The sequence below is a fragment of the Anser brachyrhynchus genome (assembly GCF_964034855.1).
Source record: "Anser brachyrhynchus genome assembly, chromosome: 1".
Taxonomy (NCBI): domain Eukaryota; kingdom Metazoa; phylum Chordata; class Aves; order Anseriformes; family Anatidae; genus Anser; species Anser brachyrhynchus.
This window is the reverse complement of record NC_137694.1, coordinates 139,988,190-140,012,073: the sequence shown is the minus strand read 5'-3', so window position 1 is coordinate 140,012,073 and position 23,884 is coordinate 139,988,190. Positions and strand designations below refer to the sequence as shown.

General features: G+C 39.1%; 1 protein-coding gene across 5 annotated transcripts in view; it reads right to left on the bottom strand.

Moving 5' to 3' along the window:
* The window catches only part of PPP2R3B (protein phosphatase 2 regulatory subunit B''beta), a 51,350-nt gene extending 30,065 nt beyond the window's left edge, over positions 1-21,285 (bottom strand). The window contains exons 1-2 of one of the 5 annotated variants that reach the window (XM_080585082.1): positions 21,171-21,285; positions 19,336-19,781 (exon numbers count right to left, since the gene is read on the bottom strand). In XM_080585082.1, coding sequence (XP_080441208.1) covers positions 19,336-19,680 — 345 coding nt within the window. In that variant the 5' untranslated portion in view covers positions 19,681-19,781; positions 21,171-21,285. Of the gene's footprint in view, positions 1-5,037; positions 5,344-19,335; positions 19,782-20,574; positions 20,887-21,086 lie in introns of those variants that run through there. The other 4 variants (XM_080585084.1, XM_080585081.1, XM_080585083.1 and 1 more) reach the window with 4 other exon arrangements.
* Between the last annotated feature and the right edge of the window lie 2,599 nt (positions 21,286-23,884).

Below are 23,884 nucleotides of genomic sequence, written 5' to 3'. Positions count from 1 at the left end.
GATCATAGGTTAAATCCATATTCCTGTTCCTTACCAGGATGTTCTGTTTCAGGAGACTAGCTAGTAAGAGCCTCCTAGTACATAATCATTGTGATTGTACACAGCCAATGGATCACACTGGGACTCACTACCTGCACAGGAGTCATGACTGCCTAAACATCATTTTAATGGGGAAAAACTGACAGCCAGTTACCTCAGGCAATTCTAGCATTTGTCTATGGAAAACAGCCCTTGTCAGGACAGGCCATCAGTTCAGCATCAGAAGTAGCAAATAGGGCTAAGACAGACATCCACTTAATTCATAAGCTCTGCAGCCTTCTATGTTTGCAACAAAACAACTTTCAGTCACTCAGTGCAATTGAGCTTAGAAAAAAATCCACTGAAACAAGAAAAATATTAGCCTGCTCAGCCTTGTTACTGAGCTGTGGAGTCATTAGTGTAGTAAGTATTCTGTTAACTTTTTGTCTGGCAATGCCCCAGCAACTTCTGATTTGGACAATTGTGAAAACAATTGCACATTCCTCTGATCCTGTAGAAGTTGAAGGCTATTTTTTTTTTTAATACAGAAATGTGCCAAACTGTTACAGGCTTTCTAGGATACAGAATACTGCTGTCGACAGTCAGAGCACACCTCCTATATTAGGTAGTGTAAGTGATTATAAAGGTAAGAGAAGTATGTTAAAGTGGAGAAAATTAAAATGGAGAAAAGGCTTGTGAAATTTTCATTCCAAAGGCTGGAAAAAAAAGTAAATCAGAACTCTCCAGTGCCTGAATTGTTGGGTCAGGATTTATCTGCAGAGGGTACTGACATGTAGACTCTTAAATCATGCGTGCAAGTAAGCTGTAACAAATGTGCACCATATTGGCTTTGCTACAGAAACAGTACACACTTCCATAAATTTATGACCAGCCACCAGCAGGTACAGAAGTTGCTGCCACAGTGTAGCCAATACATTTTAAGCTCACACCAGGAGTCTCCATTGCCCAAGTGGCAGAAAACTTCTCGTTTGCTTTTGGCTTTCTCTGCATGGCTAGAGCTGAGGACCTGGCAATCCATTAGCGACAGACTGTCTAGGAGAATCTCTCACCTTAACAAGCCAGTCTCGATGGGCAGCTTAGATACTTTCATTCTGTCTTAAATGCTGGCATTACACCAAACTAACATCAAGCATAGCTATTAACTACACTCAGAATGACACTTCCATTCCACCCCACCCCCCCGCAGCAAATTTATTTTTCCCCCCCAAAAAGGGAATAAAGTTGTGTACCTGATGTAGAGTTATTTTGTAAAAGCAGATATCATGTCTCCCTCTGTGATATTAATTCATCTCCAAACAAAATAAAATTAGAAAATTGATCCTGTTAGGAAAGCTGGCTTGCTGAAGGCCTCCAATTATTACACAACTTCTTGACTACAGATGTAAAACTGCCTCAATTAAGCTTTCCAAAATTCCCTTTCCCTCGGAAACGGGAATGTTATCTCCATCACTGGAAGAACCAGTACACTACAGCACAAGCATACACCAGCCCAGCACACATTAACACCTACAGGCTGTTGGTGTTCGTTGTCATTTTGAATGCGTCACAAGAGTTTATAAAACATTTTGGTAACAGAGGAGTGCAAAAGCAATCAAGAGGCACTAACACCTAACTTCACTCAGAAGGAAAGCTAATCTTGTGAGGCCCAGTGGAGAAATTGAAGAAATATTTCACATGCAGCTGACATAAATAGCATGCGAAAGCAGCATTTAGTATCATTAACAGGTGGTCATGGAACCAGTAGCTTGCCATTTCCACACTGAGGTGTGACGCATACAGCTACAGGGATCACCAAGTAGTAACAGCAGACAGAGGTATGATGCAGTTCAAGTATCAGAAAATACACCAGCACATAGTTCTGGCACTGAAATTCAGAGGATGAATTCAAGATTTAATTCAAGATTTGGGCCTTTTTCTTTATTTTTAAATCATATTCAGCACCAATTATTTGACTTTAGTGAAGTCTAGTTTTCATGTTAGAACTCAACTGATTTACATGAGCAGTGTGAGACTAAGTAGCTAAACTAGGAAAATAAGTGTTTTTCGGCTAACACTAAGCTACATGGGTGTAAGGATGTCACTGCACATAGATGTATTTTATTCTGTTACCATTTTGCTTCCAACCTCAGATATATTTTCCTCAAATAGCCTGGGTAATGATGCTGCTTACATTCCAGCTCTGACAGGTAGGGATGTCACCAGCTGTTGGCAGTCCATTTGACATGGTGATAAGTTTCCTCTCCCTCAAAAGTTTCAGAGAATTGATGAGCAAGATGGATACAGTGTCTCTTCAAGTGTTGCATTTCCAGTTCACTATATTCCGTAGACACAAAATTCCCTAAAAATGGTCTTTCTTACAACCAATGCAAGGAGATGAATTAATGTTCTTTGGTCTGTGCAAAGTTATCTACTCAAAAATTCAGTTCCCCATAACAGAGAACATTTCAACAGCTGTGTATTGTTTTAATTTTATTTTTGAGAAACAGTCTTTCCAGAAATCCCTATTTTGCTCAGTTCTATCAATAAATGCAACCGTTGAGAAGCAGCCTGTTCCACCACTTACCAAACCTACCCACCTCACTACTGACTGTCCATTTAAAGATTTTTCCATACAGCTTGATTTGCTACACTCCATTGAATGCCCTTTCCAAAGGACAGGTGATTATCTATGGAAAATTTATATGGCTCTATGCAAAAAACACCACCTCAGAATTCTTAGAAACTGTGCGAGACCCAGTCACTCCAAACCACCTGCTGAGCCATGCGTAGTCTCACCATCCATGACAACTAGTTGTTTTACTTTAGGAGATTAACTCCTACAGCACTAAATTTCTTAAGAAGAATCTGACTTATCTGACTTTTGTTTAACAGCTTATAGAAACTTCACGGATATGAACACTTATCAAAGTATAGTGCAGGTATGGAAAAACAGGTCAGCCTTCATTTACACTTGATTTTAGCATTCTGATTTTACAAATTCATGAACTGTTCTGTCTGAAAGCAAATATTGCAGTGGTATAGAAGACTAAATTCCAATGGCAATGAAGCTCAGCAACTGAGAAAAGTTTTTCAAGTTATTCTACAAAAGCTCTAAGCAGTCTTTCATTTCAACATGAAATTTCTTCAAAGATTATGTAGTAAAAGATAAACAAACATTCTTTGAAATGCACCTGACCCATGAGGCACAACTTGAAATTAACATTAGCATGAAGGTAAAGAATATTCATCTTCTTCTATATCAATTTTTTATTGGCACTCGCATATTTAAGGTACTTTCATAAAGGTCTTCTAAAAATCATGAAGTAGAAATAAAACAGCATTTAAAATGGAACTCCAGATAAAATACTTCATATCAGATTGAGCAAAGACATCAGATTTTAGTTTTATATTCCTATTAAGTTTGTTCTGCCCAAACAGTTTTGTCTGTAATACAATTAAGTGGTTTAACATGTTATTCTACAATTGCCATTTACCCAAGTGAAAATTGATTGTTTGTTTTCTGCATTGTAAGGTAACAGCTGGCAGGATATGAAAACTGAAAAAAACATTAGACAAGCTATTTTCAAAAGTATTTAGTTGCTTTTAGATATGCATTGCCATACTATATTGAGACCTTTTCTAGCTCAACACAAAAAAGCCTTGTACAAGTGCAAGTGATCCAGCTATCACTCGATGAAAGACAGATCAAGTTAACGGGCACCACACAAAGTAATAATAGTGTTTGTTTACAGCAGGATGCCATGACTAGATTAAGCTCGCCTCATGCTCTGAGTTTCAGAAATATTAACTGCTACTTCGGGGTAATTAAATATAACATTTTCCATTTCTTTTGGCTGTCTCTAATGTTCAGCATTAAAAAGTTCAAAAATCCTTTCATTCACAAATTTATTCTGAATGGCATAAACCAGATTGGTCAGCATTTGAATTATTCTTTCTGCAAAGGCACAAGCATTGTTCATATAGCTCAGCTGAAATAAATTTGAAATATTAATGTAGCAGGTACCAGGCTAACACTTTTTTAGGGTCACAGGGCTCCAGCTCCATTGCCCTCTCTTGAAGGTCACCTAAAGGGACACTACTGCACTGAACACAAAATTAAGTGGTGGGCTATATTTAGAATGATTTGAAAAGTAAAAAAAACTAAGATAATGTAATTTTTACTTAACTACCAAACTTTCCTTAATTAAAAACAAGTAAAAAATGTCACACATACATTTGATGATACACCTTTAGTACATGAATTAGAAGTGAGGGTGAGGTAAGGACAAAGTAAATGTTTTCACATACCACCAAAACACTTAAAGTTCGGTGCTAGTTGAGGAAATACTGAATTTCTCCAATAAAAACAGGTTTAAGCTTTTGCCCTCACAACAGAATTTCTTTGAAACATTTATAAGTAGTTTTCCTAAGAACCACGCATTTCAAATGCTTCTATTCTCAATTAGGAGCTCACTTTAAAATGGTGGATTTAACTCACTGTTGTAAAACAGCAGAGGCACTTGTATGAACTACATAGCAACAACTGATCTCATCCAAATAAAAGTCTAAAAAAACACCACCACGAAGGCATTCAGAATCATCATGTACAAACAGAAGCACTTTGACATATTCTGAGTTAAAGTTACAGCTTACTTCAGTATATTTTAGGAAAATGTAAATTAATCCCCCATGGGAAATACACAGATTGTGACTATGCAGATTAAGGAAAACAGTCTGAAAAGTCTAATGGCAATAGGCACACCAACTTTCTACTGCATATGCCTCTGTGCAAACATACTTCATCTATACTACATGATTCGGTAAGCTCCCCTGTCTTTTTGTTTGTTTGCAGAGAAGTACCTGTGCAACCTTCTAAAATACAGAAGAAAACATCATACATGAAACCTAGTGAAATACTGCTAGTTGAGGAATAACTTCAGTGTATTTCCTGAAATTTGCATGGTTGTAAAGATACAGCTGAATACAATAACTTAATTGTATAAGAACTGAAAGACAAACCTGGACCTGCTGAAAAGCTCTCAGTCTCTTCTTGAACCTAGAAGGTAAAACAAAATCACATCCTCGAGCTAGCAATGCCAACTCCTTTCTTAGATCAGGATCTTGCCGCAAAGAAATTTCCTTTATCCTCATGCTTTCGGATTTCATATAATGCCTCTGTGCCAGTCCAGGCACTTGAGTCCCAGTAAATAGCAGAGCTGTTGTATTATCACACAGTGCCACTTAAAGCAGCAGCAGCTGCGCCTGAGTTCTGTGGTATTATAAGAGAGTCAGCTCAACTTCGCCTGCTCCATACATTAAAGGGAACTTGGCTGGAATCACAAAAACAGATTGGAAAGTCACTTTGGGGGCCTGCCCTTTCGTACATGCATTCCAGAGTCTAAATGGGATAGTATGGAAAAAAACAAACCTGTTTGGAGGAGCATCTATAAAAGCAGCTTCCAATTTTAAAAAAAGCAAGCCCTAGAAGAATGTGAAGAGGCCAGCCGTGGTCATTTCGTAGCTTCCTCCTCCTCCCATCCCCCCCCAGCTTTTCCTTCTGTCACAAAACACTCACTGTCTAGCTTCAATTAAGTACCTCACCAAAGGATAAGGCTTACTGCGCAGCAATTAAACTCCTTTTAAGCTCTTCAGTCCTTTAGCAGGAACCCTATTATATCAGAAAAATGAAGACAACAGAAAAAGCTGCAAAATTCCACGGAGAGGCTCACCTAGTTTCATATAGAAGTACGTTAGGAGTATCAATGATTTAACAAAATCCCCCCAAAATTGACAGGATACATTTTTCTTGCTTAAATAGTAGTTTTTATAAAACTTAATATCCATGTATTAGATTGCATGCCTATCACATTTCAGTAGCACTAAAGTTAGAGTTAGCTACCTTTCTACTCTATTTTCAGTTTACTGAATCTTACATACATTTTATGGGGAATAAGGCTACTTTTTGGTCCACAGCAATCTCCTTCCCAGAAACAGACATTTGATAATCTTTTTTGGTAATCTTTTGTGGAAGTTAGTGACATTGTGTCCTTCCTCTTCTACATTTTAGGTACATTAAAAGATAACAGGTGAGGTTTTTGCATTAACACTCTTAGCCCCTCAAATTCTCTAAGATATTTTATGTTGCATATTTTACATTGCCTGATTAATGCCTCTAAACAGTCATGCACGAGTGTAGCTACTAACAGCATAAATAGGAAGATGTGGCCAGTCTTCCTGTTTTCATCCCTTATGCTCTAAATAACCTTCTTGATTAGATAAAAATGTACGCAGCCAGGAAACACTGAAGCAACTATTTCACTATGAAGCTCAAGTTTTCTTGACTACATTATATTAGCTCCATTGCATTTATCTTTAGCCTCATTCATCTACTCATAACCATTCTGTCATATATCAATATATAAAAAACTCCACAATACACAGCTTGTGAGATTTAGAAAAAGGGAATCTATGAAAAGGTACCAGTGAAACATGATTTGTCTTAACTGAATCCTTTTTAACGCATGTTGTTAGGAAGTAAGTGATGACAGAAAGCCTGTTCTCTTGGTTTTAATTTAGTATTTAGTTTTTCCCCCACCTCCTTCTTTATTGCAACTTACGAAGATATTCATTTCTCTCAGAAGTAGAGCAAGTAAGGGATTGACTAGGCAAGAGTCAGATGTTGTGGTTGGCATGACCAGGCTATCAACCTGCACAGAACAAAACTGGCTGTCACTTGCTGCCTTTTAGGAAGACCAAATCAACCAACCTGTGGTAACCCTGGGCCACAAGGAAGCCAGAGAGGAGCAGGGAATGCAGCACACAACAGCAGCACGCCTGGAACTTGAGACGAAGGACTGAGGTGTTAGAGTAGAAGAATCCTACTTGGGCAGCAGATGCCAGTTCCAGACTAAGATGTTTGGGGAAGGTCAGGAAGGTTGTATTGCACACAGCAATTGCAAAGCAGATTGCATTTCAGGTTAGGGAAAAAAGGCCTTCCTTTAGAGAAGGAAAATATCTAAGAAAAAGTATCTGCTCACATAAATTGCTCTGATTTCATCCCTTCTCACAAGGTGATAAACTCTAGTTCACTAGTACCATCATGGCCTTGTTCAAAGTGGCCAGATTACATCATTAAGATGACTGGCTGCCACAAGGAGAGCTAAGCTGAAGGACTGAAGCTCCTGTTCACCTGAATATGCTGAAGGAACCTCAGTAAGAAATTGTTGTTCTGAACCCCACTTTGAAGAGTTGTGAATTTCAGTCCCTTTTTCAAATGAAGCTCTGAGTCTGTCACCACTTACTAATATATTGTGTTCAATATTTTGGATATTTTGTTTCATTGGTTTAATACCACTTCACAGCCCAAGTAGATGGTACATCAATCCCACTGCTAGCTTAATGTTGTACTAGCCCTCCTGTCACTAGCCTGGTTTCAAACCTAGTAGTTATGTACCTGCATGCAGTATAGTTTTTGAAAGCACACAGGCTACAATATGTGAAGAATCTACATGCAAGTGAACACTTAGTTGCAATGCACTGAGAGGTAAATACACTGGCAGCTCTCACTTCCTTTACACCATCCAAATAGAAAAAGGTTCTGTACTGTCCCATGTAAGCAGGTACAAGCATTACGAAACGATGTGGTCAAGAGCCCCCCTATGATCAGTTTTCACCTTCTCAGTCATGAATTAGTCACAGGAGAAAGGGAAAGTCAGCCTCCATCCAGATTGAACTAGGAATGTTCAGGTGTAGTGTTACATTCACCCTAACTCTGAATTCTCTCCAGTGAAAGCTAAGGCAAAATCCTTTCCTGGGTGAAGGGCTGGATGCCAGCCACAAAGCTGTTCAAGTATCCTGGCAGCTTATTATTAGCTAGATAAACAGAAGGGAAGATGCATGCTCAGAGCTTCCTTCCAAAGCTAAAGATGCACTCTATGAATGGATCTGACTCAAGGGACTGTGGTTAAAGAGTTCACCACTTTAGCAGTGGTCTGAACATGTACAATAGTGTAATACTTACGTGGCTGCAACACAAAAAGCATTCAGGTTGGACACATTTTGCTAGTGTTTTGGGGAACTTAGAAGAAATAGAAACATGAAGCATAACAAAAAAACCAAAGCATTCGTCTACAGAATGCAGTTTTTTTTTCTATATCTTCTTTCAGTGAAAAGCATATACTGACAGTAGATTTAAAGTCTTAGGAGAGTATCAGAAATTGGCCTTAAATCATACCAAAAAAGCGCATTCAAATATTACAGGAAGCTTCCAAGAAAATAAGCAGCTCAATATGTAACAAATTGCATTCAGCCATACAAAACCTGGGTTCCAGACATCAACCCAATCACACAAGAACCATGGTGACAGCAGGCCCATTTGGCCTTTGGAGACACTTTAAGGCTGCGCAAGTAAACTCGATGGCTACAGTGTGCACTATAATTGAATCCTTCAGCCGGCAATGCTGCAGAAATTAGCTTTCCCCTTAACCCAGAACACACTATCTGCCATATCTCCACAACAGAGAACACATGCAACTTCTCAAAAGGAAATGACTAGTGAGAGGCAGAAGAGAGCAGTTAAGAGAAGATAACTAAGGCAAGGTAACATATTTCTGAGTACATAGAACAGATATGAGTTACCATGAGTAACTTAGTACAAAGGGTATATTTCAGATGTTTTACGTGGAAAAGGCACTATTAGTACAAGCAAATAGCTCAGGAAGATATAAAAAAAGGTCAATCAGCTAAAGCTGCTAAGCAAAATACAGCTACTGTAAGGCAAGAAATGCATATAAATGAGAAGTGAGAAATATACCAAGAATGACAAATGGAAACAGCAGTTCTTTGCTAGACCAGAAAAACAAGCAGACAATAAAAAGAGCCCTAAAAGGATGGGTTGCCCCTCTCATCTTCAACAAAGATTGTAACTAGACTATCACCATTATTTAATATTATCTAATCTAGAAATAACTCTTGACAGTGGCCTTTGATATACTGAGAGATGTTGCAACTAGATATTAATTTATGCAAATGAGTCATCTTTGATTGATAATTGCTTGGTTCCCTATTCCTTCCTCCAAAGCTCCACAGTCCGACTGAATGTCTAACAAGTCTAGATTTCCGCATAAAACTTACTGCTGAATGTCACTTGAGTCCTTGTGCAAACATAACACTGGTTGCACAGGCACATTACTTACACTAACCTGCAGATCTTTAACCCAGCAAACCAGTGTTAGTCTACAGACCATTATTGTATCAGCAGCTCTTAAGGTACAAAGTGAAAAATAAGGGGAAGATTAAAAAGATGATGTCCATTTCAGTCAGATTTGATATTATTTGATATTGACCAAGGTGAGAAAACACAGCTTAGGCAGGCTCCCTAGCATCAGCAGTACTGTTCTATTTAACGCTGTACACAGCAACTTCCACTGATGAAGTCTAAGTGAGGAATAACAATACTTCTTGGACAGAAATCTAAAACTTCCCTTCAAGTCTTCACAAAGGCCTTTCAAGGGAAAAAGCTTCTTTATAGGAATGGATTAAAGCCTCAGTTGTCTGTGTGTGTTATTTTACATTATTATGAGCAATAAACAAAATATTCTCAGGAGAATGCAGTACACAGCAAGATTTAATGATCTTAAATTTTAGTAGGACAGGTCCTGTAAAACATGCCATATTTAGACAATGAGAACCTTGAAGAATAAATAGAAAGCAAAGAATATTCTACTTTTTGATCCATATAACTGCCTAAGCAACCTACGCACATTAACACTTACTGACAAGCTGACCCACTCAGGGGTGGCGATAACCTATTCATATTGATTTTTCGATATTGAAATTAAAAGCATTTTTATTTTCATTGACTAAAATCTATGGCTTGTATAAAATAAGGATGCACAAAGTTGAAACTTATCTATTCTTATATTGATAGATAAGGAAAGGGATTTAATAGCATCCCAGGCATGCAGTTTTCCAAGCTCTTCACATACTTATTTAGCTTGCTCCCTACTAATATATTTTCATTTCAAACTACTTTGAAGAGATTAGAACAAGATGATGATGTACTTGTGAGATGAATACAACGTACTTGTGAGAAGAATGAAATAAAGCATTATCCATCCCTAACTCTCCTTTGAGTGAGTCGCCTCTAAGACCCAGAGCCCAAACAGTTTGTCCAGCGGTAGTCTGACAAAACCCAAGGGAGACAGTCTACACAGTACAGACCACAGAAGGAATCAAGTTTTCTTTTTTTTTTTCCTTGAAGGATGCAATGCCTCCACCATGAAACATTCAGACAATAAAAAAACAGGGAAGACCTGCATGTGCACGTCTTTTCTAATGATTTAATTTTTCCGGTACTCTTGGAGTAGACAAAACAATGCCTGGAGGTTCTTTCCACTGTTACTGGGAGAGTCCCAAGTTTTTAGGAGGTAAGACACTGAACAGCAAGACACCAATTAGATGTAAGATATATGTTGATAGCTCAGGAAGGATGGGCTGATCAGATTCTCTGCGCATTACAAGAAGAATGCCATGTATGTACACCACGCCACAGGCTGTTATCAGATTAGAAGCAAGATAAGATACATGTCACCTTGCTATGATTACACTGCCTGGACTCCAAAGACATAGCACAAGCCTTTTTAGATTGCTAACTGCATCTGGCAGACTAACTTCAGCAAGCGTCAACACGAGATATTATAAAACCAAAGCCTGAAAGTTAAAGAATAGTAATATATCCCACTCAGAACAATTTTCACGTTCTCTGCCATATTAGGAAAAGATTCAGTTCACATTTTATTTATTTGTGCATAGCATAAACAGAGTTTTGATGGAAATAGGTTGCTGGAATGGTCTTTACAGGTGAAACCTCTTTACTATTTGTGATCTTCACATGAACCTACTCATTAGATCATGGAAAAAGCTGTACCCGAACTGATGATGCTGTTAAACAGAGATTGATATAATAAAAATATCTATTTTGGCTTATACAAATTAAAGCTACACCTGCTCTAATAGAATGCTGTTTTTAGATGAACCATGATGCTAATGAAGTGTATCCACAGTGGAAGCTACAGTTTGTACATTTGAAGCTTATCAAGGTAAGCCTATGCACAGCAGAACACATTGAAATGAAGCGTCAGTTCAAGCTGATTAAGAATGCCACTTAGGCTTTCCTACAGGAGACAGGTACTTTTATAATGGAGCCTAATTTATGCATTATGCAACTTTTCAAAGTCACACAGACCATTTTGGATATTTACTTGTTTCCAGGTTGGTATTATTTACCTTGTATCACCTTAATTTAGAAGTTGACAAAGTAATCTGGTATATAAAACATTGTCACTCATGTTCTTAGATTGCCCAGCAATTTATTTAAACATAGGACCAACTGTTCAGTACTTATCACTTTGACATGAACTGAATTTTCAACGAATCCCTTCAAAAATACACATATTATAATTTCATTTCCAAAACTAAAATGATTGGTGTACAACAACTACTTTAATTTGGGCATCATAAGCTAACACCTCATGTAATTTAGTCCCTGAAATCACAAGATAATAATTTTGAGTCAGTGACAGCTGCAGGACAGCTTACCGCATATGCTTTTGCTCCAGATTTCCTTCCCCAAAGATCTTAAGGTAAAAATAAATCAAGAAGTTTAAGATACAGACCTCCTTGTTCTACAAGTCAGCCAGCAAGATTGCAAGTTGTAACTTAACCAACAATGGAATTTCTACAGAATTCCTATAAAGGCCCACTCTTGACCTAAAACTATCATGCCGATGGAGGAAATGGAGAAGCAACAGAAACTATACTGGTTAACAAGGAGCATAGGGTAACAAACCTCATAAATAATACCGAACTAAATAAAGGTCTTGTACTTCCAAACTTGCAAACAGAGTATAGTGGTAAAGAAAAAGGCAAAGAAAGGAGGCACATCAAAGAAGCTGGTCACTGGTAACCTTCTGAACTTTAGCTTCCAGTGTGGTAACTAAAGGGGTGAATGTTACATGTGAAGAAATAAGAATTAAGGATTAAGGCAATTTACAGATATATACCAATACAAACACACCACCAGAACAGCAACAGTACTCTTGACTAGCAACTTTCTCCATTTTCTATCTTCGAGAGACTTGATGTAAGGTATAAATATTTTTCAAACATTCCACTTTACACTGAAGTTGTTACTTGATAAATAAGCCACTGTTCAATATTTTAGGAGACACCCTTTAGTATGTTAACAGCAAATAAGACAATGATAAAGGTGATCTCCGTTCCAAATCTAAAGTTTTCTAAAGTTTTCAGTTAAAACTTTTTAAAGGTGTTTGATGCAAATGAAGACTATTTATGAATACTAATGTTAGACTGAAGTAAGAAAAACCTAGTCTATTAAGTACCTTCAACATTATTTAATTTCAAAGTTTGCTTGATTTCTTAGTCAATGAGATATGCCACAAGAATAAAGACTATTCACTACATCCAATATGATCATATCCAGTAGAAATTTTTTTTATCAAAATCTGGATCAGCTGATTATCAATACAGATCTAGCTTCTATAGGAAGAAAACTGTTTAGAAGCTGTTCTCCTGATTGATAAATTTTAAAAACAGATCAAGTCAAGCAGTTTCATAAGCTTTGCAAGCTTTGTTTTGTCAAGGTGACAGGAAGCCCCAGATAAAGCCTGTTCATGGTGGGCATATTTACAGCTCCATTTTATTGATAGTTTTGCTGTTTCCCTTCTTTGCCCACTCAGAAGTTCTTTCTCTGCATTCTCCTTTCTCATCTATTTCTATAAATGCTGTGGAAGTCTCCTTGTAGTCTTCCAACTCATCTTATTTGTTGCCTGAAACCAGCAGAAGTTTCTATTAAAATCCGCACAGAACAAATACATAAGGCTTGTTTCATACGAAATAGAAACTATAGAACCTAATAGAAAAAGTACACAAAAGGTTATTTAAGCACATATCTCAGCAGCCCTAAGAGCCCATTATCACTGCAAGTACCCATGGTCAAGAGATGGTACACAGGTGACTCATACTCAAATTTCTACCTATATTTAATACGGAATAGTGATTGCTATGGGAAAGAGGCACATTTAACATGAAGTACCAGCACATACTTATGAACACATCACTTGATCACTGGTTAGCTTTCTGTGGAATAACTTTAAGTTGTATCTGTTGTTGATAGAATACAAACTAATCTTAACTACCAATGCACTATTACCATCTGGTTAACTTGAAGATGAGAACACAATACTTCAACCCAACACAAAGGAGTTATTTGTATATTGTGACACAGTTAAAACATTAAATTTGGTACCTACTTGTTGTGGACTGTACAAAACAATGAATATGCTTAACTGGTATCTTCTCCAATTAAGCTACTTAAGCTGCCGAATTTTCATTTAGTTCAAAACAGTTATGTATGCAAAGCCTCTACTTTTGAAAGACAGAACCATGATATTACCACTGGTATTTTAGAGATTCTTCCTGTAACACTGCTCGCTGAAAGTTTCTGTGCAGCCATTTACTACATCCATCAACGGACAAACTAGTTCACTGGATGAACCACATTGTTTTGTACTGAAGTAAGCCCACACATACTTTTGGCCTGAAGATCATTTCTTGCTGACAGAGTAAGTGTAGGGCATGTGGAGGAGAGGTTCTCAAAAATCCAAGATGGGTTCTCAGCTGTGGAGTCTCTTGCATCTTTGAGGCAAAAAAAAAAGCTATCTTCATTATATCAAGATCTAATTTCGTCCCAGACTGCTCACCTGCTAAAACAATGAACTGTTTCAATGACTGATGTAGATCTATAATTAGCTTAAATGTTTCAAAAGACTGGTAATAGACAAGCAACTGTAAATATCTGCATATAATGATCTCATGCAACTATGATTTTTTTTTTTTGCTTATTTGCTTTTAAAAACAGTTACTCCCACAGGAAAGAGTGCCTCTGAGTAACCAATTGCGACCAAATATTTGCATTTGTCCTGTGTCAGGAGTCACGAGAATTTTAAATTTAAAGAAAGCCACATATAATTCCAAATTCAGTTTTTCAACACTAAAAGTGTCAAAAATGTTAGAACTGGTTGCAGCATATAAGGAATATTTACGAGTTTCCAATAGGATAGATATATCTTCTCTCTCATGTGGAACTGCCACTTTGAAAGAGGACTGTAAGAGATTACTATTTCTTCTAACAAAGCAGAATGTGTAAACAAAATAAATACTATTCCTGCCAAGTGTAATATTAATGTCCCAGGGTCCAATATACAGCAATAATAAAGAACACTACCAAAAAGCTATAACAGTGAATAACTGTTTGTCATTTTTACACAAAATGACTAACTGGTTCTCTAATCAGGATAACGATTCTTCTGTTCCAAGCTATTCAGTACAACAAAGCTTAAGAATAATACAGGATATACCACTGGTACTGCTTATGTTGACCATTATTATTTCACCCCAGTTGAAACTAATAATGATTTTCTAGGAATACCCATAGCTGCAATCTTCCAGACCCTTATACGAACTTCTGGCTATCCTTCCTTTGTTGGCACCATAGAAGGACCTTTACTGTGAACATGTTAGTGCTGATATCTGTCATATTACCTTGTTATCATCATAAAAGTACATCAGTTTGATACCAGGTTATTTACAGTCTGCTTTTAAGTCACAGGCTTGAGTTGGAAGCCAAGTCTGCCACCCTCCCAACCTAGTGATGGGAGACAGCACTACTAACGCTAGCTTTGCTCAATGCGGAGTTAGGGAGCATATGTGTTATGCAAGACTGAGTACAGTCTAATCTAGTTTGCCATGCAATCCCAATGCAGTTAGCGTTTCCCAGACTGTACTTAACACTGCTTCTAGTGTTAAGGTATATGAGGTAGCAATTCTGATGCAGGCAACATGCAAGACAAGGCACTTGAAACATCGAGACTAACATCAAAATTTAATAACTACCAAAGTGAATACCTGTCTGGATTTGAAAGCTCATTCCTCTTACTTTTCTAATATTTTATGAACAGTTTCTCTCCTTGTTAGCAAAAGGAGGTTCCCCAAAAACCCTACAGCCCACCTGCAGAACATGGAGCCTGATCTAAAGGATACAGATCTAAGCCTTACTACGTACCCTTTAACTCAAGTCATCAGTTCATTTGTTCCAATAAGCAATTATTAGTGCTGTTATGCTCAAACCTTTGTCTTAATGGTAAATGGTTTCATTTTAGTCTTCCTTTAAACTAAAATGGATTCTAGTAGTATCACTCTATTTGAATTGACTAACTGGAAACTGAAATCCAGCATAAATGGCAGTGATGAATAAAGCTATACCACAATATAGTAAAGCAGTAGGAAAAATTACAAATTAGAGAAATACAAGACAATGAGTTTTAAAAATTGTCATAGCATAACAAGCAGGAACAGGTTGCTTATCAAGGAAAGGATATACAGAAACCAACCTAAGAAGTACCTTTATATTAAAGGTTGACCCTGCAGAGAAATGGAAAATAACTTTGAACTTCGTCAGATCATATCACGTTCTGTCTGCAACTCCCCTCCCTTCCAAAATGCCCATAGGGAATTCTGTGAATTGTTTCCCCAGATGCCTAGCACACCAGCTGGTTTGGATTAAACATCTTGCCTGCGGCATCTTTTAGGCCTTGAGGCCTGGCATTTTTGACAGTGTGATGAACAGTGTACAATTGTGTATACTCCATATGTTTAAGATAATTTAGAGTGCCAGAAACACTGTTAAACCCACGTACAGTAGTGATAAGGGTTAGAAGAAAGCTACGGCAACAATTCCTCAAGTTTCAAAGTTACAGCTCTAGAATTTCTTGACTATTTTATAGTATACTGTTGTTAAAGACAATTGTTGAAGCTTCTCTATGCCTCTGATTTCTTGTTATTTCAATACATTTAGCATATAAAAAAATCACGAATATACTTGAACAATATAGGGCACTAGCAAGCACTTTACATCACATAATGAAGTTCACCAGAACTTTGTAGTTACTGTGCTTGTACACAAGTTACTTGTGCAACAGACAAGACAGACACCAGCCTCCCTGAGTGACATCATACAAGCAAAGGCAAAGTACCTTTCCTAAAGGAAAATTAACCAAAAGCATCTAAACAAACACTGTTTTGTTTTCACCCACATCAAAACATGCTAAGATGAATTTTCATAGTTGAATTCTGTATGGATTTCAAACTGGTGTTCCAAGGAAGCATTCTACAATACTTGGTTTCTAAAAGCAGACAAACTTGTAGTATGAAAATGGCATTTCCTACACACTCATACTTACTACTTAGTAATGACCTGTGGATGTCAGCTTTCTGTTACCAGCTTTACTGCTTGATGTCCTCCGGGAAAGTTTCAATAGGAACATTCCCAGAGGCAGGAGAAGTTGTACAGCAACCTTACCCATAATTAAATGTAGTGATTCAGCTCAATGATACCCAAAACGTATCCTACCAAAATGAATTTACTACCTGTATATGCTGCATTACAAGAATTCTTTGTTAAAGCTTTCCTTACTGTATACAGAATATGCCTATATTGAGTTACAGAGCCCTAAAGAAAATCATTGTCCAGCTCTTTATGACTGGATGTAAGAGCCCTTTCCTAATGTCACTCTCAGGCACACAGAGCTGAGCAAGTTTTTTTTTTTTTTTTTTAGCATTTTCTAGAACTGTTACTTAGAGTTTAAATCTCAGTCATTAAAGCTACAGTAAACGCTTTCTTTCTTAAAAAAGCTATTCAAAACATGGTCTTCCACTTACAGAAGCATGACAAGGACCTCAAGCTTAAACTCAACTTAAGTAGGTAAAAACCATTGTGGCTCAATTTATGAACACTGATGAAGTGCACAAAGCCAGATGCATCACTTTTGACACTGCAGTGGGTAATTTATGACTGCACAAGAAGGAAAAGGGTTATATTTTGCTTTCTATGAGAAAATCCACTGTCATGACACAACACGTAATTATGCAGCTCCTGGGATATGTTAAGAGCTGGTGCTTACTCCAAATAAAATTTACATTTCAAAGATTAGGAACCTTTTGTATGATGCTTCAGTTCAGCTGAATAAAGTCACAAATAAGTTTCTTATCGCATAGAAACAATAAGTTTCTTATCGCATAGAAACTTCCCTCCATCCAACTCTTTGGATGAAAAAACACCTATCTACCTATCTAGTTTGCTTCTCAGCACTATACAAGTGATTCCAATTAAGCAAATAATGTTACAACTTCATGAATCTTACTTCTTTATGTTACCCACTTAGAGCAATCAACACACATGAAGAGAAATTACAATAAACAAATTAGTGATGGAATACATCATGTATCAGTGGCTTCTAATGGAAACTCTTCCTTTGCTCGCTTATCTGACACAAGAATAGACCAAGCATCTGCTAACTTTCTACATTTCACTAGAACAGAAAATACGAGGGTATGAACATAAAGGAAAAAGTAAATCAATTGTCATGCTTTGTAGTCTGGGTAGTGATTATGCATAAAATACAACTCTACTATTATAAAGGCAATCTGACAAGCTTCGGACTCTAACTGTGATGTCCTGAATCTAAGAAGTGGGTACTCCAGGTTGAACTAGATTTGAAAATTAATATTAAAAAAAAATCAAGGTAAAACTTCAGATTAACTGTTTTAGTGCAAAACTGTCACATTGTTATGCCAGTGGGTAAAAATACAGGTATATGCACAGACACCAGTAACAGACAATTAACTGACACTCTTAATCTTCCTCAGCTGTGACTGCCCTACCCCTTACCAACCTGAGGTGGCTTCCCTGGGACACGAGAAGGTTTGGCCAGTGGACTGTGTCAGGCACAGAAGTACGGAGACTGGCTGAGAGCAGCAACCACTTACAGCTTACCCCTATTATTAAGTAACTGGAATTTATAGCACTACAGCAGAAACAGCATGCCTCTGTTAACAACTCCTTTGATACAAGGCAGATCATACATGCAATGCTTAGTTTCATCAGTCACCACACTTTCTATCCAGTGTTGGCTTTTTTTTTTTTTTTACTATTTCTTAAGAGGTCTAGAAATCAGAATGAACTGAAGTGCAAGCCGCTAAAAAACAAGTCAGGCTGGGGGCAGGGATGCCATTCTTGCATAGAAGACATTGTCTTTTATAAATTGAGACCTTCTTAGAACAGAAGCACTGAGTGTACCATGCAGTCCCAAAACAATTACTTTGTTAATATGCAGATTCAGCAGAGCAAAATTTGAGTCTTGCACTAACAATAGTGCCTGGTGTCATCAGACAGAGTAATATCTGCAGTCAAGGCAGTATTCTGTAAAAATAACACTGCAAACAAACATAGGGAACTCACAATTGTAGATAGATGCATTTACAGTGGAAGGGCTTATTATGGGAGGCATGGTATTTGAAGCATCAACACCTGGCTTTGGTTACTTCTCACAAAACTAAGTTAAAGAAGAGATGGCCAAGAACTGTGATCTGTTTACTAAACTAAATAAATAACCTCTGTACACTATTATGTCTGATAATCTGATAAAACATCAGATATTTAGTATAAAACGTTTAATGCATTTCATGCAGGATACCCTATTAGCCAAGGCTAACTGACCTATCTATCCAAGGTTTGGCTATTAAAATTACTTGTTCACAAAGGCATTATGGAAAACCACTTTCTAAAAGAAAAAAAAAGTTATTTCTAGCTTTTCTACCACTTGTAGTTTGTTTATAACTTAAGGAACACAGGAAGACAGATACACCAGCCTTAACCTTATTGCACAGGACAATCCTTCAGAAAGCAGGAAGCACTTACCCTGACCTTTCCTTACATCTGCTGTACCCACTGAAGTGACCAGGACATGTACATTATCAGCAAGACAGATCAGTATTGATCATTTGAAATTATAGTTCTAACTATGGTAGATATACCAAATTAGTCAGCTGTACCAGATCAGGTGTTTTAAAATGCTTCCAGTTCTGCAGTTTTAAGGAACCAGGGCAATACTTTCTTGATAAAAAAAATTACTGGAAATAAAAGCAATCCATTTTTCAGTTTGTCAGGCACATACAACTTATAAAAAGCAACAGAACTCTGAGGAGCCAAGACAGTCTTTCAGAAGCTCAGGCCACTGAGCACTAATGACATGCCAACATTGGCATTTCATGTTCTGTGGTGCTGCTTCACTTCCAGACACCTCCTGTGGAGGAACTAATTACTTACATAACTCAAAGCCACTGCCACAAAATTCACTTCAATTTCAACAAATAGGTCTAATAAGAAAGAAACAGACTTACTACTCTGGTTCCTGAAGATCTACGTGTTCCTTTAACATTAGAAATGTTCCTTGAGCTGGATGAAGTTGACAATGGAAGAGTAGTAGAAAGTTGAGGAGGGCTGAAAGACAAAGGTAGTCTGATATCTCCTAACATGCTTTGTTTGGAGTCGGAATTCTTAGTAGCGAACCTCTCATTTTTACTGTTTCCTGAATCTCCATTTCCAATCTCAGTTTTCTCCTCATTCTTGATTCTTCTCAAGCAGTCCTTTAACGTCAGCTGAGTCGCAGGCTGGCTAAACCAGCACAAAAACAGTTCATCCACCTTCATTTTCAATACAGGTTGCAAAACTTTCCCAGGTGTCATTTTCTACAAGTTTTCTTTCTTGTTGGAAGAAATTCCAAACAAAAGTCTGAGTTATCTACTTATTCCACTTAACTTCCAGTGTTTCACAGAAGCCAGGAGTCCTGTCAAAAAAACCAAAACACTTCTTTAATATTATAGTTTTAACAAAGTGCTGATAGTTATTCCCACGTGATATCAGCAGGTGTGGGGAGAGACGCGATAGCATGCGATTACAAAGGCACAGAAACATTTTGTAAGCACAAGTCATTAATTAGAAGTCGAACCCAGAAAATAGCTCTTCTTAAAAGCATACTTTGTAAGTGATGGAGACTGGAGAAAGAAAAACTGCACCCAAACACAGCTGTCTAACAAGTGTTCTCCAGAAAGGCATAATACATATTCATTGGGACAAACAGTCTTCAAAAACTATAAATGAACTTGGAAATAACTGCCTACAAGCAAACAGCTTATGCGAAGCCTGGGTGATAGCATAAAGAAGATTTAAGAAGCAAGCCTTTCAGTGGAAGGGTTTAGGGGTAAGTCTGAAGGCTGAATTTTCACCCTGAAGGCTGTGCCTGATGTAAAATCTTACACTGCAATATGCCAGTATTCCCAGGTTGAGCTACGCCCAAGCAGGCATCCAAAGATCCTTCCTCAGGACTTAGTACCACATGCTCATTGGAGAGTTTAAGCACAGATTTATTCTGATATTCTCTTTCACAGGTTTTTTAAGGGCCATGTGGAACACAGTGCAACTTGAGGATTGGCATAGCATCATTTCAGGTCAAGTGTTCGCTTAAAATAATTTTTAAAAAGTGTATTAAAAAACAAAACAAAACAGAGGACTGGAGCTTAGACCTGAGAACCAACCCCAGGTTACTATTGCCACCTCTGCAGCCAAATTACTTAACTGACCTGGTAAAACTCATTAAAAAACAGTAGGAATTGCAGGGCTTAGCTATTTACACCTCTGATGTTTTAGCCTTCACGGTTACATATGCCTTCAGAAGTGCTGACGCTTTAAGCCCTCACTTTTAAAGCCTTCACGTTTATGAACACTGAATCCACGCGCTGAAGGCTGTGGAGATACACAAGTTACGTCGCCGAGGAAGCCCTAAAATGGGCGACACCCGAGCTCGGGCAACACCCAGCACTTGGACTCGCAGCTCAGCCCCCGTCCCGCGGCGCAACTGTAACCCGTGAAGGCTGAGGGGCGCCCAGAGCCCAGCCACCCCGCCGGGCACGCCCCCCGCGGAGCCCGGCGCCACACACAGCACCGGCACCGCCGCGTCAGCGGGCAGCGAGCCGCACACACGCACCGCCCCGCCTCTCCCCCCCCGCCCCGCTGAGGCGCCCGGGGCCGGGCCGGGCAGAGCCGAGGGCGAGGCCGCCTGCGGCCGCCCTCCGCCCCCCGCCCAACGGCGCACCTGCGGCCAACGGCAGCAGCACGCGCGACCCCCGCGGAAAAAGGCGGGAAGGAGCGAGCAAAGGGAGGCGCGCGCAGCACTCACCTGCCCCGCGCGGCGCCTCCCGCCGCCGCCTTCAAATCCGCGCCGCGCCGCCCCGCCCCGCCCGGCGCCCGCCGCCCCGGCCCGCCGACATCTCGCGAGAGCTCCCCCGCCCCGCTCCTGGGCTGGCGGCGGGAGGTTGCCGCGGTAACGAGGAGGGGCGGGGGGAGGCGCCGCCATTTTGCGCCCGCCTCCCCTCGGGGTGTGGTGGCGTTGTCCGCCCGTGTCACCGTGTGCGCGCAGCCTCCCCACTGCCCTCGCTCCGCCGTGAGCTTGTAGGGCGGCGATGCCAAGTCCGCAGTTTCCGACCTTTGGGTCCTCACTGGCTGGTTTGCTGAGAGGAGCTGGGAAAGTACGCCAGCTCTTACCTCTGTGTGTGGTTTCCAGCTGCTAGAGCCGCTTCAAGGAGAACGCAAAATGCGTCCTCTGTTGCATTTCTACACGAACGATTGCTCTTGTTGCCATTGCTATTACATGATTACAAGGGGAGGTGGAAATAAGCAGTAGCAGATGAAAAGACGGCTAATACCTCGCTTAAGACAGCACTGCTTGTCAGTCTCTTTAAAAACCTGTTTTGGGCTGGGTAGCAAACAGAAAACCTGTCAGCTTTCACGGGCACGTTGGTGAGGCTCTAGGTACAGAATCACAGAATCACCTAGGTTGGAAGAGACCTCCAAGATCACTGAGTCCAACCTCTGACCTAACACTAACAAGTCCTCCACTAAGCCATATCACTAAGCACTACATCTAAACGTCTTTTAAAGACCACCAGGGATGGTGACCCAACCACTTCCCTGGGCAGCCCGTTCCAATGCCTAACAACCCCTTCAGTAAAAAAGGTCTTCCTAATAGCCAACCTAAACTTCTCAATGGCTTTTTACATAGCATGGCCTTGCCCAATGCAACTTTTTCCTTCGTGTTTTGTACATCAGAGGGTCATCTATATTTTTACCTCAGATCCCTACTTGCATTTCCCTATATTTTCCTTATGCGGCTATGCTTCACTTCTGCATTCTGCTTTCTTTAACATGGGAGGTGCTCTGAACATTTATGACAGGTTGATGCCACAGATCCTTGAAATACTATTGTGGAACTGAGGCTGTACTGGAGATGATACCATTTACATATCTCAATGGTTTTGATTGAAGGCCTAAGGATGCAGATGAGGTTAACACAGGATATGTGAAGGGATGGCCTTGCTTTCTAATTTCTGGGGGCTTGGCTAAAGGACAAAGAGAAGGAAGAAACAAGGTGAAGCACGAGATTAGATGTCATGAGAGAGATCTGAGAGAGATCAATACAATTATATTTTGATAATACTGAGAATATTAGCATTTGACAGAAACAGGGCTTCCATTGTAAGTATTTTGAATGGCTTTGACTTATTGCTGTAGATGCCAAAATGCATTTACACAAGCCTTCAAATGAAGTTCTGCATTCAAGAACACCTGTGAGGTGTTGGAATTTTTTGAGGGAATCTCCACTTTTTGAAACAAGGTAGTGCTTTGTTTGCTGCCCGTTGGTTGGTGAAGTTTAGAAAGTATGTTTTGGACAAAAAAAAAAAAAAAGGATAAAATGGCATTATTCTAAACTCGTGTAAAGCATTCAATATAAAGTAGAGGAAGCAGGTGTCAAAGTGTGGATAAATCTGTAAATACTGTGGAAGTAGCTTTAAAGCAGGGGAAAGGAAAATGAGAGCTCTGTTGTGGATCACAGTAAGATTTTTGGCCTGGAACTGAAGGGCTGAATTAAGAAGACTGATAGCAGAGCCACAGACATGGAACAAAGAGGACTTTTAAAACATTTTGAATGCCTTTGAAGCATTCCTTAGTGATGGTGTAGCCATCTGTTGATTGACATGTTGAAGACAGGTGGCAAGAAGGGGATCAGAGAGTGAGTTGACAGAGTTGTAGAGTTGGATATCATCTGCATAGAGATGATGCCCTTTGTTGAAACTGGCAATGAGATCTCCCAGAGGAAAAGGAGAAATAAGAAAAAAGAAATGAAAAAATATCTGAGAAATACACACAGTCACAGTATTCTCCTGTGCACGCTAGTGTATATTCGAAGCAATTTAATTCTGACTTTATTAGAATTTGTCATGATTAACATTGGTATGAGAGAGGAATCAATTCCACATGTCTTCTGTTAAACTAAAGTGCTTTGGGCGCCATCACCAAGTCATAAAAATACTTGCAATTGACAGGGATATTTTGAACATGCCTCTGGATGGATCAGGTCTCTTCAACAGTATATCTGCGATTAGGGATGTGTGTTTGGAGAGTTATATGAGCCCCAAAAGTTAGCCCAAAGTGGAAGAATACCTAAAATTAACCTCTTTGTTCTTCCACCAAGGACTGAAACTTGAAACTCATTTTTGACCACGATTTCTCTGTTTTTGCTGGCACGGTAAGTAGAGAGGCTGTGCCTTTTCTATGTTGGTTTCAATGTAAGGAAAACAGAAATCTTTTCTGTTGTGTTACAGTTTATGTGAAATATCTCTGTTTCAAGGATGGGCTCCTTTAAAAGTCTGGTTGAATAATTATGATCTATAGAAATACCGAGTATGCAATATCCAACTGACACCTGAAAGTTAAAGTGACGGGGTCACGGTCAGTGTTGTTAAAGATGCAGACTACTTGTTAGGTAAGTCGGGAATCTCTTTATAAGAGGTGCAGGAGAGTGCTGTACCGGTGTAACTCGCACCAATTATTAAT